General features: G+C 43.8%; 2 protein-coding genes across 9 annotated transcripts; one reads left to right on the forward strand and one right to left on the reverse strand.

The window, feature by feature from the left end:
• Positions 1-5,898: 5,898 nt before the first annotated feature.
• On the reverse strand, positions 5,899-10,114 carry LOC123113567 (protein ARV 2). Of its 8 annotated transcripts, none has more exons than XM_044534844.1 (11): positions 9,926-10,114; positions 9,679-9,814; positions 9,535-9,582; positions 9,126-9,215; positions 8,184-8,229; positions 8,020-8,102; positions 7,839-7,960; positions 7,373-7,439; positions 7,215-7,290; positions 6,323-6,459; positions 5,899-6,189 (listed from the first exon to the last, which is right to left on the reverse strand). In XM_044534844.1, exons 2-10 carry the CDS (start codon positions 9,787-9,789, stop codon positions 6,362-6,364), a joined length of 741 nt encoding a protein of 246 aa, XP_044390779.1. In that variant the 5' UTR covers positions 9,790-9,814; positions 9,926-10,114; the 3' UTR covers positions 5,899-6,189; positions 6,323-6,361. The 8 variants fall into 8 exon arrangements, with proteins under 8 accessions (XP_044390779.1, XP_044390781.1, XP_044390780.1 ...); XM_044534846.1 differs by having other exon boundaries at positions 5,899-6,200; XM_044534845.1 differs by having other exon boundaries at positions 6,319-6,459.
• Positions 10,115-10,185: 71 nt separating this feature from the next.
• Positions 10,186-15,364, forward strand: LOC123113565 (endoplasmic reticulum-Golgi intermediate compartment protein 3). Its single transcript, XM_044534842.1, has 12 exons — positions 10,186-10,399; positions 10,687-10,782; positions 10,884-10,966; positions 11,381-11,456; positions 11,575-11,642; positions 12,047-12,131; positions 12,967-13,079; positions 13,189-13,272; positions 13,858-14,004; positions 14,361-14,469; positions 14,552-14,671; positions 14,902-15,364. The coding sequence occupies exons 2-12, from the start codon at positions 10,695-10,697 to the stop codon at positions 14,973-14,975; spliced, it is 1,047 nt and encodes a 348-aa protein (XP_044390777.1). The 5' UTR covers positions 10,186-10,399; positions 10,687-10,694; the 3' UTR covers positions 14,976-15,364.
• Positions 15,365-17,269: the final 1,905 nt, after the last annotated feature.

Here is a 17,269-nt window from a genome sequence, read left to right on the forward strand (position 1 = left end):
CTGTCACTGTGCAAGGTAGATGCAGAATTAGATATGTATCAGAATTGCTTAATGAGAATGGAACATGGAACATGGACGTGCTACAACAGTATTTCATACCGGCTGACATTGAGCAGATCATCAAAATCCGAGCGTCTCCACGACTTGACGAGGATATACTGGCATGGGGTCCTGCTAAATACGGTATTTTTTCAGTAAAAAGCGCTTACCAGTTTGCTTTTGAAGAAGTACACAGAGACACTTCTACGGGATCCAGTACACGTCCAGATGGCAGTCGGAGCTGTTGGAAAATTATTTGGTCCTCGGATGTCCCCCCATCAGTTCGTAATTTTGCATGGCGGGCAGCAACTAACTCCTTGCCTACTTGGCAGAATAAGCATAAACGGGGGCTGGAAACATCTGAAGTTTGTCCGGTCTGTGCAATTGAAACTGAGAACTGTTTTCATGCGCTTTGCCGCTGCACTTTTGCTCGAATTCTTTGGGACGTAATGGGGCAGGTCTGGACTCTGCCATCCGTTGATGCCATACAGAACAACGGTGATGAATGGCTTATGCATGCTCTCGAACCGCTTCCAGATATTGAACGATCTATGTTGTTGATGACTTTGTGGAGGGTGTGGTTTATCCGCAATGAGGTGGTCCATCATAAACCAGCGCCACCCATGGAAGCATCTAGAAGGTTCTTGATGAGTTATCTGGACTCTCTTATTGGAATTAAATTTGATCCATGCACTGATCCTAGCAAGGGTAAGGCTATCATAACTTTCGATACTGCCCCTTGTCGACATGCAATGACAAGCGAGGCTAGTCCCAAGTGGGTTGCTCCTAACGCTGGTTGGGTAAAGCTAAACTCCGATGGATCTTATGCGGAGGATGATGGATCGGCAGGTGCTGGTATGGTGTTAAGAGATTTCAAGGGTGCTATTATTTTCTCTTCATGTAGGCAACTATTTTCGTGTCGAGATGCGCTTGAAGCTGAATTATGTGCATGCATGGAAGGACTATCCTTCGCCATTCAAAGAAGTGACTTGCCAGTGGAGATCGAGATGGACTCGTTTATTGCTGTGAAACTGATCCAAGCTACGGATGTTGATAGATCGATCTACTCATCGCTCATCAAGGAGATTAGATATCTCATGTCTATTCGTGAAACATGTATTACTCATGTAAGTCGTAGCCAAAATAAAGTTAGCGATAGCATAGCAAAGTTTGCTCGTTTAGAGGCAAGAACCATGACTTGGCTTGGTTCTGGTCCTCAGGATGCTATCCACCTGGCTGTGATTGACTGTAAAGACCTTTTGAGTTGAGTAATGCATGTTTTTCCCGCAAAAAAAAAGATTGTCATTAGCTCGTGCATGCGTCGTCTGACTTCTCAACGGCAAATTATGACCAAAGCGCACAAGGAGGAAGAGACTAATCAACTGCCTAGGCTCGCACAAAGTACAATCACTCTGATGGACAAGGCCAGGAAAGCTAGCCTTGATGGCCGGGGAAACCAGAGAAACCACAGGTGAAAACGGCACCACCGAGCCATGGGTGTCGGTGCCCCGGCGAATACGCGCGCGTGGCGCTAGCTATTATGGCGACGTCGCTGGGGTCTCGATTGTAGCTCCTGCCGCTGCCCCAGAGCCGTCCAAATTCTTACCGTCAGTGGCAGTGGGAATGTGGGATTCGCTGCCTTCATGGTGCAGCTAAATTCCGTGTTTTGACCCTTTTCTGAAACTTGTTTGAGTTCTGACCTAGTTTGGTAAAAAAAATGGGATCTGACCATTTTTCTTACCGTCAGGGTCCATGGCGGCACGCTATAACTTGCGTTAGGGCGTGCAACCCAATCGCTTTGAACACGGCTGTTAGTGCCTTGTTGTCACCGCCGTCGGCCCGCGAGTGATCGGCCACGTGAAAACGCTCTCAGAAAACGAATCAGTGTTTTTTGCCACTGTCAATTCTTCGTTGTGGTGCAAAGTGTCACGTTTTGTAAAATGGTGGTTTTCCGAGAGCTATGACGCTAATGTGGTGGTTCTGTGCATTTTACTCAGATTCACCGCGCCTCCATAGCCCTAAGGCTACAGAAGACGAGGTAGATCGGCAGCGGCACTGACGGGAGGTAAACAAACCCTAGTCTCCCTCACGAGAAGCAGAGGCGGAGACTTTGATTCTGTTGTGTTGAAGAAAAAGGTGGTGCGATGCTGGCCGCAGAGTTTCTTAGCCTGAGCTCAAATGAGTTTGGGTGAACAGTAAAATAAAATAAAATAAAAAATAATACAAAAAATCTGAATATTTTGTGAAAAAGATTGACAAATGTTTCTAGTGCCTGCAAAGATTCGTCATGGAGTACCTGAAGGTGTGGCAAAAGAAATTGATACTTCAAAGATGCTACTTTCAAAAGCATTTTAGAGCACTGATTTATTTTTTTTGCCATGACTTTCATAAATGTGATTTCATGATGAAATTTTGCAAACTCTTAGAACATTTGTCAAAGTCTGCCAACAAAAAAAATTCAGATTCTTTTGAACTTTTTTTCAATGTTTTTTGATTTACTGTTCACCCTGAGTTCATTTGAGCTCGGGGTGTAGAAGAGAACTTTTGTGCAGTGCTTTCCTGCTTTGCTTTCTGGCATTTCGACATCATCTATTCAGCTGCCACGTGTGTGCAAGGGTCAAGGGTGATTAATGTTGTCGATTCCATTCATGTCACGTTGCCACTTTGCTTAACCTCTATTTGCCATCAACTTTTTTAGTTATTATGGAAAATAGAATCAGAAACCTAGTTTAACTTTTTGTTGGTAGCTTACCAAGCAATCAGGAACCTAGTTAACATATGTGTGTGCTCCTCGCTTCAAACAAGGTCATGTCTTGGTAATTCGTGACCGCAATAGATAGCCATACCAATTTTCCATCACAAAAAACCCGAACCGGGTCATTTTATGGTACTTCTAATCGACATGGGCTATCCATTTCAGTGGAACACTGGACCAGCTCAACCAATACTAGAGGAGTACAACACATTTCTTTAGTATTCAGACTCGGAACAAATCTTGCGAGCCTGAAGGGTATTATGGGGAGAAAAAAACATGGAGTTGGTACTACGAATGAAGGAGAGTTGAGACTCCAGCGAATCGCCAAATCATTTTCCTAACTAGACACCAACTCCACTAGTTGTGTAGGCGAGAGATGACCACACTTGGTTTTGTCACGGTGACGACGTGGCGGCCATCTTTTTTGTGCCCTTTGTCCTCCGCCCGGCTGAGACCGTCCCATCCCGCATCGTCCCTGGCTTGGCTCCTAGACCTCCAATGACGAGAGCATACCAATATTTGAACCCAACAACATATGTTCATAAGTAGAATGAAGTTGATCTATGAATACAAAGACCATTGCTTCATATTCACACATTCAGAGGACACAAGAAACCTCATCTACATGAATCAGTGAATCATGCTTGAAAAAACTGAATCAAACCGGTCATGCTTCAAGAATATAATGATTCAAGCTACGAACTTCCTTTAACACCACAACTAATAAAAATAAACTGCGTGATCTCAATTATGTGAGATGTCAACCAAGTTGCGGAAGTCAAACGACTGGCCGCATATGCAGATGGAGGCGAAGTAGAAAGTGGGGGAGCGAGATTGCGGCCTACGAACACAAGGATGGATCAATAAAAAGAACTCCAAACACCGATAGAAAATTACCCCTACTGAACCAAACATAAATACATAAACCTCTCGACATAATCAACCGTTATACTAAACTAATACTACACACCGATTTAGTAATAAGATGTACAGTAAAAAAACTCTCATTTTGGATGGCTTGCCAAATTTCTGGTATGCACTCACCCTATTGCATACTAGTTTAGTTTTCTTGCAAAATATTGGCCCGACCATGGACCGACAAATCCTTCACTAAAATTCCGGTCGGCCACATGTCCCAGTCATTTGAGTCAAACTAGACTCACCCTAAAATATAAATGTGTACTTCGTAATTAGCCTTTTGTGTATGTACTACCAATATATAGGCGGTTGGCTAGAAAAAGGTTGATCTCTATGTATATGTTGAAATGGAAACGTAAAGTAGTGGTCCTTGAAGTTTTTTAGTGGCCCATGCAAGGATTGCTAGATTCCACTCGTCTATTCAGCTACGTGTGCATACGAGTGATTAATTTTGGTGATTCCACTCAAATCGTACACACGCTAAAGTCAAAATATGCAATTTTTAATCTAGCCTTTTGTGTATGTACTACCAATATATAGGCGGTTGGCTAGAAAAGGCTTGATCTCTATCTATATGTGGAAATGAAAAATTAAAGAAGTGGTCCTTGAAGTTTGAGTGGCCTGTGAAAGGATTGTTAGATTCCATGATGCCCCTACAATCTGCTACATGATAGGACAACGATTTTTCTTTCAAGATTTAGTATATTCGCGAGGCAACCATGCACAAGGAAGAACTCTTTGAAGCTAAGGTTGCAAGGTGCTCTACACAATCATGGCCGTTGATCATATAATTCGAAGAGACGTTTGGTGTGAGTATGTTTTTTTAGTAGGGTTCAGCAATAATATTGTAGACTGGTTGCAAGGACAATGTGCACGGCCGGATGACTAATACGGTACAGTTGCAGCGTCCAAGTCAGTCTATGATTATCGTCCAAATTAACAAAGTGCGCACGGGTGGAAGAATCGGGCACTAGCTCTAGATCGGAGTTCTAAATTTTGGCCAGTTTAATTAGGATATAATCTGTTGAAAAGATGAAAAGGGGGAAACCAACAAAGGAATGCGCACGTACGCAGCAAAGAGTTGTTAATCGCGGTGGTGGCCGCGCCGCGATGATCACGAGCACACGACACGAGGACGCAATAATGCATGCGACCTCCGGCCACACGTACGTGCGCTCGAGAGAATATGAGCGAGAATTGCGTACGTCCGAAAGTGCGAGCGTTCGTTAACAAAATTGGAGCTGTCCCCCATCTCCTGATCACGGTTCATGTAGCACGTACTCCATCAAGCGGAATAGTTTGACCAAGATGAAAAGTGTGGAGCGACCGCAACCATGATCGACCGACAAAAGTATGGAGTGTAGCAAGGAGAGGCAAAGTGCAGATATCGTCTGGTAGAGTGGTGACCGGCCGAAGGAAGGAAGGCAGGGACGTGGCGGCACAGGGAAAAGAGGGGGACACAGAGCCGATGGGGTAGACCACACTGCTGTCCGTCGTGTTAAACTGTTGTTAATATCTTATAAGACAACTTCTCTCAAAAAAAAAAAAACTTAGGACAACTCGTCGAGTGGCTGCAGACAGTACTCCCGGTAGCATCAACATTTGTTCTCTGGGTGTACGCCGATGCATGGGTGAATGAAACTCGAGAGATACCAAGTTTTTTCCTTAAAAAAAAAATCACACCACTTATAGAAATCCTGGTTCATTTGATGGAGCCAAGTAGGGTCAGAGCCACAGAGGACAATCAATCAGTCTGCATCCCTAGTCGGCTCAGCGCGGAATCAAGGCATCGTTCGGCCCGTCGAGGACGAATCAAGGCGAAAGCGAGCGTGGACCAAGAGACTGACTGATCAACCTACCGCATAGACGCTCGCGAGCAAAATCGGTCCATGGAGGACAAGGCCAGAAAAGGCTAAGCCCAGTTCCAGTAAGCCATCGCGTCACAGGAATCGATGACATCGACGGCCTGAAAAAATACATGTGCATTGACCCTGAACGCTCGACTCAAAAACTGCATATGCATCGCCGGGAAACGCTCAGCAACTATACGAACACACGAACGTCAGTGGAGAAAGTAACCCGTGGAAACCCAGAAACCAAATTTTGTTGCTGGAAAAGGCTCAGGAACTCTACGGAAGTGCGTCGCGTCGACCCGGAAGCTCTTTTTCTCTTTTCTACAACGGTTGTAAATAAAACCAGACTGAAAAAGAACGGAGACATACAAACATACAGGCACCGGAGTGTGCGTTTTGCACGTGTGGTCACAAGGTAGAGAGGCCCTGTCAGCTGACGCACTTCCGGGCGTGAACGAACAGGGCAAAGTACCTACTCCTACTTGGGCCATAAATAGGCGAAAGGGACAGCCCATCTCCCCAGACCGCCTGCCTCTTCACTCTCAGGCATACGCTCGCCGGAGACGATCGCTCAACCCGCAGCACCTCGGTACAGAGGCCAGCAGGACAGCTCCCCGCTCGACTCTGCACGAACACTAAAAGGACAGTCAATCAGATCGTCGCAAATGAATAAACCCGCTGTGATAGGAGCGAGATCACGAACGCTGCACAGTATGCCTAGATGGAGTGAAACAGGGTAAATCTGGGGGCTACCTGCCTTGGAGTAAGACGGCGGCAAGTCGTGATGAATTCATGTTCATGGTGTCCACATGAGCCACCGTTCCGTCAAGTGCTTTGCCGCGTGCGCCATGAAGCAGACACCAACGCAGTGGGCTTTTGGGAAGCGCGTCACCACTGAAAAAAACCACCAGGACATTCAGTTTTCACAGCGTTGTGATCGGTTAGAAGAAGACAGTGGGTTCGGGTCCTTTTCAGTGTTATATACTCCCTCTACCAAAATAGTTGTCGCTGGAGTAGCTGAAGTCAGCTACTCCAGCGACAACTATTTCGGTACAGAGGGAGTAGTAGGCATGGGAAGAAATTTTAACTACGAACACTGAAAGGAAATTAACCAGTTTCAGTTTCAGTACAATCGGTCGTTTCTCAGCGCAATCAGTATTGAAAGCTAGGGGGAACCAACAAATCTAGTACACCTGTGCGCGTATATACCAAGTATGTATTGACAGGCGCTCTGCATCGAAGGTGACGCTTTGGGAAATTCTAGAAGTTGGGCATGATCAAGCCGAGGCAAAGATCTATCAATCAAATTCTGTAGGATACAATAAGAATATGACACAACTCAATCATGTGCTGCAGAGCTTGGGGCATCTGTCTGGTCCAGTCGCAGGAGATGGTCCCCACATAGATGCCTCTTTCACACAACCATCTTATAAATGTTCAAATACTGCCACGGCTACTTATTACCAGTCGACGCCATACAGGGCCATGCCATAACTATATGTTTATTTATACGTTGATTTGTGCTGAACAACCATGAATCTTGTATTCTTATTGATGTGGAAGAATCCTAACGGCTAGAAAATATGAAGACTAAGAAAATACACATAGAAGGGTAAAAAAAACTCATGACATAAATAAGCAGTGCTTACCTCTCAGGGCTACAACATTTGATGAGAGAACAAATGTTTCGACAATGAATATAGCAGATGATGGAAACTCCCAAACCTGCAAATTTGGTAATCAGCTAGAAAGAAAATATTTGATAAATAAATTCACAGGAAATCATTGACATAAGATTCTTCTATACCATCATTGTCAGAAGAAATAACTTGAAATAGCTTGAAATGATGATGGCTAACAGAATCTGTCGATACCTGAGTAATGGAGAATGCAACAGTGAGCCAAGTATAACACACAGATCTAGAACTATGACATGATTTAACCCTCTTTTTATCATAGGAAAACTGTAGGGGAGGCCCCGATAGTAAACTCTTATATAATCTCATCCTCTTCGAAGATAGAAATATACTACTACAGAATTCCTACTGGATAACTACCTCTGTACCAAAATATCGTTTTCGCAGTTCAAATTTGAACTGCAAAAACATCTTATATTTTAGCACGGAGAGAGTACATTGACAACACTTCACACAGAATGAGATAACAACAGGTGTACTTATTAGGAACGATAATTTTATTATGAGAACTGAAAAATACCACCTCAGAGGTATTAGATATTTTATTTTAAAAAGGATACAAGCATACAAGGATACCTTGTAATGTCAAAAGAAAATTTGAGGATATATCGTACTCCCAGGAGTAACATGGCCGTAAATATGATGTTCCCCAGCAATGCATCACCCAGAACCTGAAGAAAGGCAGAACAACCAACACACTGCTTGGGTGACGAGATGTGGAAACATTTGGTATCTGAATGCAGTCAACTTTAATCACCTCGCTGCAATTGCAAATTGTGGACAATGTGTTCCTGGACGAATCCCCATCAGCTTTGTTGTTTTTTGAAACTGATATTCTGACTACATAGTTATGGGCAGCTTAGGTTGAATGTTGGAAACTACCAGAATTAAAATAAAAAAATTATAAATGAAAATGGATACAAGCATCAAGAACGATATGCATCAGAATGAACTGGCACAGTATTCCCTGCAAAACGAAACCACAACCAGGCACATAAGAGAAAAGGAATATTTGTACTTAGCCACTAAATAATTGTTGAAGGCAAAAAGCAACATATTATGACTTATGATTAGGGAAAAAATATACAAAGGCAGAAAATATTACAACATGAGTGCCAAAATGCAGTTTGATCTTAGAAGAATTATGAATAGATAGCTATATTTTCCATGCCATCAGCTTATATATGCTCTTGTTGGATGGACTGCCAAGGTATAAAAGGCTGAAGGTGTCATATGATACAGGTACAATATGAACAAGAAAAATGGCAGGCAGATCTAGGACAGATGAAACTTCAAATTCTGAAGCATTGGGACTCATAGGAAGTAGTGAGTAAATCGTGAAACTAGGAAAGTATTGATGATGCTAAATTGTAATTGTTATCGCCCTTTATTGCTTGAGTAAAACAAGTAAAGTAGATATGGCAAATGAAGTACTTATGATGTTAATGCAAAGGAGGAGCAGATCCAGGACAGATGAAACTTCAAGTTCTCAAGCATCAGGACTCATAGCAAGTATTGATGATGCTAAATTGCTAATTATTATCACCCTTTGTTGCTTGAATAAAAGGTAAATGAAGTACTTGTGTTATTAATGCAAAAGAGGAGCATCCACAGCAATTCAGCTTCCATATTTAGATAGAGCACACACTGAGTAAACTGTATAGTTTAACTCCAATGATCATGGTAGCAACAAAAAGCATCACATCTAAAAATTAACTGCTCTGCATGTTAGAGCATTATTATTGAAAGCTCAGCAAAAAAAAAAAGTGGCGAAGAACGTTTTACAAGCTGAGTCGGCCTTAGGGAGTTTGAAAAGGCGGAACAGCACTTGCGTGAGGTTGCATGGTATCATATGGTTCCCACCTTGTCAATAGATGAACCAATGTGCAGCTTATTGAACAGTAGATGTCGGTATGCCCTGGTCTTGTGCAGAATCAGATCGATCAAGATAATCTACAGTGGTGAAAGAAGAGTGAGAGTTAAGGCCACGAAGCGCATCAGGCATGCAATATATAGGCGCGCCGGACTCAGACAAACGGTCGAATAAGGGTGCAAGCGGCGCACCCGCATAAGCCCGCCAAATCGACCAGCCAGTATAAAGTGAACTGACTCCATGTCTCCATCACACTAAAGCTGCAACCGATTTGGCCGATTTAGGACAACGAAGCAGGAGTAAGCAGCGCGCCACTTGCACCCCTACGGGTCAAATCACACATATGGCAACAATTTGAACCCTTGCATCATTGATCATCATATTCATACCATACCATACCATGAATTCACACTCGATGTAGGGATCGGCGACCGCCTTGCAGACATCCTACACACCAACAGCAACCATGGTTAAAATGGGATTGCACGCAGAAGGCAAAATGGTGACGCAGACGATGCGGCGGGAGGGGGGCTGGGCTCTTACGCATTTCATCAAACGGATGTTGCCCGGGGAGTACTGCACGAAGAGCGTCCTCACGCGCCGGCCGCAGCCGACGCAGCGCGGGGCCTCCCCTTCCGCCCCGTCGTCCCCCATCGCGCCGAACCCGCCCGCGCGAGCTCTGGAGACATCCAATCACAATTACAGCGAGGGCCGAAGCACGGGGAGGGTGGGAGTGGAGGCGGATCTAGGACGAGGAGAAAGTCGCCGGGGGTAAAAAAGCGTGGCGTACCTGCAGCGGGCCGCGGGGGCAAGAGCCGCAGCTCGTCGTCGGCGGCGGCGGCGAGCAGGGCGGCGCTCGGAGGGGGCGAGGCGTGGCCGGCGGCGTCAGTGAGAAGCAGAGTGTGCTGCCGTCGTCCAACTGCGGAATGCAATTGACGAGCGGCCGGTGGCGATGCCAGGCGGCCTGGTGGGCTGGCCAGCAACAGAGCCCGGTTTGCTTCTCAGGATGGGCCTACGGGCCTGGATCTAGGGCTGGGCTGGGCTGGGCTGGGCCGGCCGGCCGACGGGACGGGTCCTACCTGGCGCACGCGGAGAAGATACTAGTCTCGGGTCGTTGGGTTTCGGTTCTGGTATCTCCGACCTGCTCCGCCTCCGCCTCCGGCATCGGCACGGTGTCCCAAGGCGACGAGATCACCGTGAGATCCAGAGCCGCCGCCGCCGCCGCATCTGCTAGCGCCTCACTCCCTTCCGGCCTCCCTTCCCGGTGAGCAACTCATCTCGCCCGCCCGTTCCTTCCGTCCGATCTGGGGAAGGGTTGCCGTCACGGCCGGCTCGAATCCGACGGAGCTTGCCTTCCGCCCTCGCGCCCCGCGGCCGAGTCGCCGAGGAGAATTTCGTGCTGGCTGTTGTATATTTGAAGAATCGCCGTCTTCTTAGGTCTAGGAGCGCTTGTTAACGGAGAATTCCCGTCAAATCTCGAGTCTTCCGCTAGATTTTGTGCTGCCGCTTGCTGTAGCGTCTGACTGAGGTTGGTATGCTTTTGCGCCACAGCTGCAAAGATGGGGAGGATACCGTCTCTGAAGAACTTCAATGCGTTTCCGCACGCCGAAGACCACCTGCTGAAGAAGACTTACTCGGGTGCTATAGGTACATAGATCATGCTGCTCTGTGAACTGTTCTCTGCTAATGGATGCTTGTATTTTTGGAGATTTATGTTTAATTCGCGTCATCGTTGGTATGTCCGGCAGTGACGATTCTCGGGCTAATTGTTATGGTTACACTTTTCGCGCATGAGCTCACGTTTTACCTTACAACCTATACGATGCATCAGGTACGTTTCGTTCTTGTTGACCTTTTCTTGTAGTACGGCTAGCATATGCAGCTTATTGTGACGTCTATGCTGTTCTGTCCATTCTTCTCCAACATTTATGATTCTCGTTTGTGTTGGGAATATGCCTGTAGATGATAGAAATTTCTCCTGTTTAAGTTTATTAACTTCGACATAGAAAACCAATCTGTCCAAGGAATTCTCATGATGACAAAGGATGCTTATGAATCGAACCGATCAATTACATTTATATAAAATAATTTGCCATTTGATAGTCGGATAGCTGTAAGTATTTGCTAGTTGTTATTTTCATATCATGGAAAACTCATTTGAACATGATAGTTTTATTTGCCTTGATTTGGCTGCCAGCATTAGGATCATGAACCTGTCTCAAGTTTTTCTTTTCAATGTCTGCAGATGTCTGTAGATCTGAAACGAGGAGAAACTCTACCAATTCATATAAATGTATCATTTCCATCTTTACCATGTGAAGGTCAGCTATTGATTAAATATATCCAGTATCAGTTTCTGTACAAGGTCCATTTGGACATCCCTTTGCTTAAGGTTCATGCTTTTTGATATTTATTTCACTATCTTCTGTTGTCATACAGTCTTGAGTGTGGATGCAATCGACATGTCCGGCAAACATGAGGTTGACTTGCATACAAATATCTGGAAGGTACCATCTGATATCAAAAGTTTGTTAATTTCAGTGGATGCAATTCAATATGGTATCGGATGCATATGCATGTATGCTCTACTATGACACTAGCTGCAGTAATAATTAATAATTATCTGTATTGGCTGTGATTGAGAAACATTATGTAAATGCACATTCCTCGTTTCCTACCATCCGTGAAGCAGGCCGATATGCTAGCTTATTTTGGCCAGTTGTTTTCCTAGGTTAGTGTAGGTTGCAGGGAACATGCACTTTAAGCTGTGGTTCATGTCTTCATACTTCCAAATATATTTTGTCAGTAAAGTTGCATGGTAGTTTCTTTAAATGGTGCATTTTTTAACTATTCAGTATATGTCTGTCATGTCTAATTATACTTTGCATCCTCGTTTTTCTGTTGTATGCAGCTCCGTTTGGATAAGTATGGCCACATCATTGGTACTGAGTACTTGTCTGATCTTGTTGAAAAGGAGCATGGAACTCATGATCATGGTATATTCTGTTTTCTGTTTCCTCTATAAAAGGAAAACCAAACGTAGCACTAGTACTAAGTTGTCATACAAAAGAGTCGCCTTTTCAATCCATATTATGCATCCTTTTTCCTCACTATATAAAAACCGTGGCCGCTACTAATCGTTATTTTCTGTTATAGTTATTATCCTTTGGATTATAATTTGGAAGTACTACCTCTGTAAAGAAATATAAGACTTTTTAGGTCACTAAAGTATATAATTGAAATGGATTATTGCTCACCAGCCTTGTTTATGATGAAAAAATGTCAATACAACAACATTGATTAATTTGATGGACAAACATGTTGTATAGTTAGAAATTTTATTTGTTGCCAAGACATGCTTTAACTAGAAGCCTAGAATGTTCGATGTGTTCTGGAATAAACCCAAACATGGGAATAGTAGTATCTCTGTATAGTTCTGGGCTTTGCTGCTATACTGTACACATGACCATGTACTGGAAAGATCAAAGATGTACCAACGAACAGGAGATGATTGCTGCAATGATCTCTCTCAGGTTAGCATTGGTAGAACTAGGGCATCAGACATAGTTTCAGAGAAGACCAAAATGAGCAGTCAACTGAGTCCTGTATTTAGTAGTTGCAGCTTGTCGGCTTACTTCTTTGTTCATTCATAAAATCACAAAGCTAATTGCTTTCATAGATTATTAAATAAGTACTTCCTGGGTTTTATTGTGTTCTCAATGTGGTAGCTGTTGTTCTTTTTTCCTTCTGGAAAATTGGCTTGTTGTAAGATTATATTTGGTGTTTAGTTCTTCTGCATGTAATATGCTGATGCATTAAAGTTTAAATCAGACCATGGCCATGAGCATGATGTAGAAAAGAAGCCTGAGCACACCTTCAACGAAGATGCAGATAAAATGATTAAGAGTGTCAAACTTGCAATGGAAAATGGCGAAGGATGCCGGGTAAGTTTTTTCTTCACCGGTATTAGTTCATTTTACTAATGATATTAGTGCTGTGGTCTTCAAGTATATTCTGGTGTTTTTAACGAGTTTATGGCTTCAAACTTTACAGGTGTATGGTGCTTTGGACGTGCAGAGGGTTGCTGGCAACTTCCATATATCGGTGCATGGTTTAAATATTTTTGTTGCAAATCAGGTTATTCATCTAAAACTGCAGATACTCTAGTGCTGTTCTTCAAACTGTATATTTTCTGTTATGAAGTATTTAAGCTTTTAGGAAGCTAGCTAATTCGTAATGTATGAAACTGAGACAATTACTTACATTTTCTTCATAAGGTATCATTTAAGTTTTTAGTTGAGCATATATCCGAGCTGTGGCTAGGTGTAGTCATATAGGGAATTAGGCATCTAAATCCCTACAGAAATCACTGAAACAGGGCGTTCTCAATCTCATGGTAATTTTGCCAGTGGCATCATATGGTATTTCCCACGGGCCTTTTCATTGGTATATTCTGATGATAAGTTAGAATGGATCGATTTTCTTTGAGGTCTGTTTACATTTCTTTATGTAAGTGATTTCTTCTAATGAAACAAATTGTTGTTGTTCATTTTGATCTTTAAATGTTCACACACGGTCTTTGTTTTCTTCTCTTAAGTCTTGGTGCTGAGAAGGCTCTGCCTGTGCTTTCTGTATATATTCTTGAATCTTTTCATTGCACTGTCCTTCAGCTTCCAGCTGATCATTTCCTATAGATGATTTTTATTCATCTGGTGCATGCAGATTTTTGATGGGTCAAGCCATGTCAACGTAAGCCATGTTATCCATCGACTGTCCTTTGGTCCAGAATACCCTGGAATTCATAATCCACTTGATGATACTTCAAGGATACTGCATGACACAAGTGGGACATTCAAATACTATATCAAGGTTAGTGGCCATTCATTCAGTAGTTTCCCCATTGTTATCAATAATGTTCAGACAGCCGCTTGTAGTTGCAACATTTAGGGAGAATAATAAATAAGGCCCCTGCCGAAGAGAATATCCATGAAATATATTTGTACAAATATCCTTTGTACGTGAGGTCATCAGCAGGCCAAAAGGAAGTGTTCCTTTTTTCCTGACAACCTATATGAAGTTGGTTGACTGGATCTGATTTGTCCACCAGATCAACGAAACATCATCTGCACCCCAGATGGAAATCTAAGACTTATATTCTCTGCAATCAGTTGCTTTTTGTGGGAGACAATGTTGCCATCTGTTATTCAAATTTGATTGATATGCAGGTTGTTCCAACCGAGTACAGATACCTCTCAAAGGGAGTGTTGCCAACAAATCAGTTTTCCGTAACAGAGTATTTTGTTCCCATTCGCCCAACTGATAGGTCCTGGCCAGGTAACCCCCCTCTCTCCCCATCTTGCTCTCGAAGTATGTAATGCTCATCTGGTTTTAGGTCTAATCTGTTTTCGTTTTGCAGCCGTTTACTTCCTGTATGATCTCTCACCAATCACAGTCACCATCAGAGAAGAAAGACGGAACTTCCTACATTTCATAACTCGCCTTTGTGCAGTTCTTGGGGGTACATTTGCAATGACAGGTTTGCATCCAGCACTACAAGATTGTGCTTTTTATCTTATGCTGGTGTTAGGATTGGCTTCAGTAATACTTCTGTCGTATGATTTTCCGAGTTACACACATGATCCTTCTGTCGTATGATTTTCCGAGTTACACGCATGATCTGCATGTTACATGAACAAGCAGTAATTTTCTTTTCTACAGTTTAACGTTCTTCTAATTGACATCGACTTTTCTTCCTTCTTGGTACAGGAATGCTTGACCGGTGGATGTACAGGATCATCGAGTCTATCTCAAGCTCAAAACCTAGGAGCGGCATGCGGTAACTGGGCATCCCATGCCGAGCGAAGGAGGCTACTAAAGCCTGTGGCCAGTCAAGTGGGTCGTCGATGATGTTGTTGTCTCAACCAAGTGACCATAGCACGGTCACCCCCCTGCGGGCTTTCATGTTTTGTCCAGTCCATGCATCTATAACTTAAAAGATATGGTTCTAGTCCTATGATTAATCATGTTAGATTGGCACTAGTGGCAAGTATACAGTTTTGTTATCAATGATGCAACCGGAGGCGCCAATGATGTCGTGTGGCTGAGCAACATACTTTGTGATACTTTTAGCTTGTACCATGGGGGAAAAAAGCATGTCCTCAGTATGACAGTATGACAAATAGCATCAATTGGACTTTGAAACGGAATTAAAAGCGTAAACGTTCGAGCAGTATTGCTGTGTACTGACTGGATAATCATGTTAGCATCGGTCTCGTAACGTTTTTATTGCTTGGGTCACTCGCATCCCCCTCATGTTCATCTTTTAGTTTGGGTGCGCTTGGTGGTTGGTCTAGGTCAGGTGGTTTTTGTTTCATTGTGCAACACCCTGGCCTAAATCCGCTTGATGCCCAACCCATCCGAGCGAATACCACATGGAACACCATGTCTTCATTTGCTCAATGTCCAACCCCTCCATGGGGCATCGGTGGGGCGGACTCCCTCTGTTCGCTTCGTGTTGAAGGGTCAACTCGGAGATCTTACTCCCTCTGATTGGGTTTATAAGTTTGATACAGGGATTTAGGTCTTCAGATCCTCAAATGAAGTTTCTAGCCGTAAAATCTTTGTGGCTTATTTTACATGTTTTATTAGTCAAAATCGAAGACATAAACCCTTTGTCTCACCTATAAACCCAACCGGAGGGAGTAGTTCATACCTTTATTTTGCCATTGATTTACCATCATATCAAGCAGTGGCGGATCCAAGATTTCATGCTTGTGTGTTAAAAATTAAAAAGTGGGTTTAATTTTTGTGATTTAATATCTAAAATGTTCAAGCAGCAGTGGCTTTTTTTCCCCATCAAAATGACTACCTTATAGAAATGACGAAAGAAATAAAGAGTATCTACTACATAACCATCAAGGTTTTCGAGTCGATGAGTCGACGGGTCGCTCGTGGGGGGCGTCTCTAGACTAGTCGTGACTAGTCTAGACTCACGGTCGACGGCGACGAGTCGACGTGAGTTAAGCAGTAGGTAGCAGGGGAGGAGCACGCAGCAGCAACCAGGGGAGGAGTGGAGGAGCACAACAGTAGCAGCAGCAGCAACAACCAGGGGAGGAGTGGAGGAGCACAACAGCAGCAACAGCAACAACCAGGGGAGGAGTGGAGGAGCACAACAGCAGCAGTAGCAACCAGAGGAGGAGGGGAGGAGCACAACAGCACCATCAACCAGAGGAGGAGGGGAGGAGCACACCACCAGCAGCAACCAGGGGAGGAGGGAAGGCAGCCGCCAGGGAAAGGGTTAGGTCAGGGGTGTGGGGGAATGGATCGATCTATAGGTTTTCTGGGGTGGGATGGGCCGATGGGCCAAGCAAATACTATAAGAAAACGTGTGGGGGCCCAAAATAAGTGAGTCGTTTGACTCAAACACAGCGACTGGTCATGACTAGTCGAGACTAGTCGCTCAGAGTCGCTCGACTCATACCAGGAGTCGAGTCGAGAGCCTGAGTCGCTCCTGCAACTGCGACTCGTCGGCTAGTCGATGACTAGTCGCGACTAGTTAAACGACTCAAAAACAGAGATAACCATACATTTGGGGATCACATAGCCATTATAATACAATGCATCTGAAACAACGAGCAAGAAGAATGCTAATTACCTGTGCTGGTGTAGACTAAGGCATAGCCTAGTGGTGAAAAAGGGTTGATGCCTTTTCCACCTTCAATGCATGGTACTTGTAGTTTGGGTTTATTGCACAAAGTAAACTCCTTTACAATCTTTTTATCAATTATTTTTACATGTGCTGGTGACATGTGTAGGTGTAGACTGATGAATAACTCGTGCTTTAGGTAACAGCCGTGATGCTATGGCACTAGCGAAAAAGGTCATTTGGGGGCTGAAAGTCTTAAAGTATACACCATATATAAAAGTTTCTAGCCAAAAAAAAATTGAGTGTACATCTGTACACCCATGAGCAACCGCGGATCCGCCCTTGATATCAAGACATATATCCACACTAAAACAATCACCATACAGTTGTATCTGTCTTCTGCACCTCAATCCTTGATGTTCATGATCCACAATTTTACGCGCATTTGCAACGCCACCTTGATTCGTACTCTTTTTCACTTTACTGAAC

This window comes from Triticum aestivum, chromosome 5B, assembly GCF_018294505.1.
Source record: "Triticum aestivum cultivar Chinese Spring chromosome 5B, IWGSC CS RefSeq v2.1, whole genome shotgun sequence".
Classification (NCBI taxonomy): domain Eukaryota; kingdom Viridiplantae; phylum Streptophyta; class Magnoliopsida; order Poales; family Poaceae; genus Triticum; species Triticum aestivum.

Coding starts and splice junctions, on each gene's coding strand:
- LOC123113565 (XM_044534842.1), top strand. CDS start 10,695: ATGGGGAGGATACCGTCTCTGAAGAACTTCAATGCGTTTCCGCACGCC. Junction 10,967..11,380: donor CAACCTATACGATGCATCAG/GTACGTTTCGTT, acceptor CAATGTCTGCAG/ATGTCTGTAGATCTGAAACG. Junction 13,080..13,188: donor AAAATGGCGAAGGATGCCGG/GTAAGTTTTTTC, acceptor CAAACTTTACAG/GTGTATGGTGCTTTGGACGT.
- LOC123113567 (XM_044534844.1), bottom strand. CDS start 9,789: ATGGGGGACGACGGGGCGGAAGGGGAGGCCCCGCGCTGCGTCGGCTGC. Junction 9,583..9,678: donor ACATCCGTTTGATGAAATGC/GTAAGAGCCCAG, acceptor GTTGGTGTGTAG/GATGTCTGCAAGGCGGTCGC. Junction 7,440..7,838: donor TTTTCTTTTGACATTACAAG/GTATCCTTGTAT, acceptor TCCATTACTCAG/GTATCGACAGATTCTGTTAG.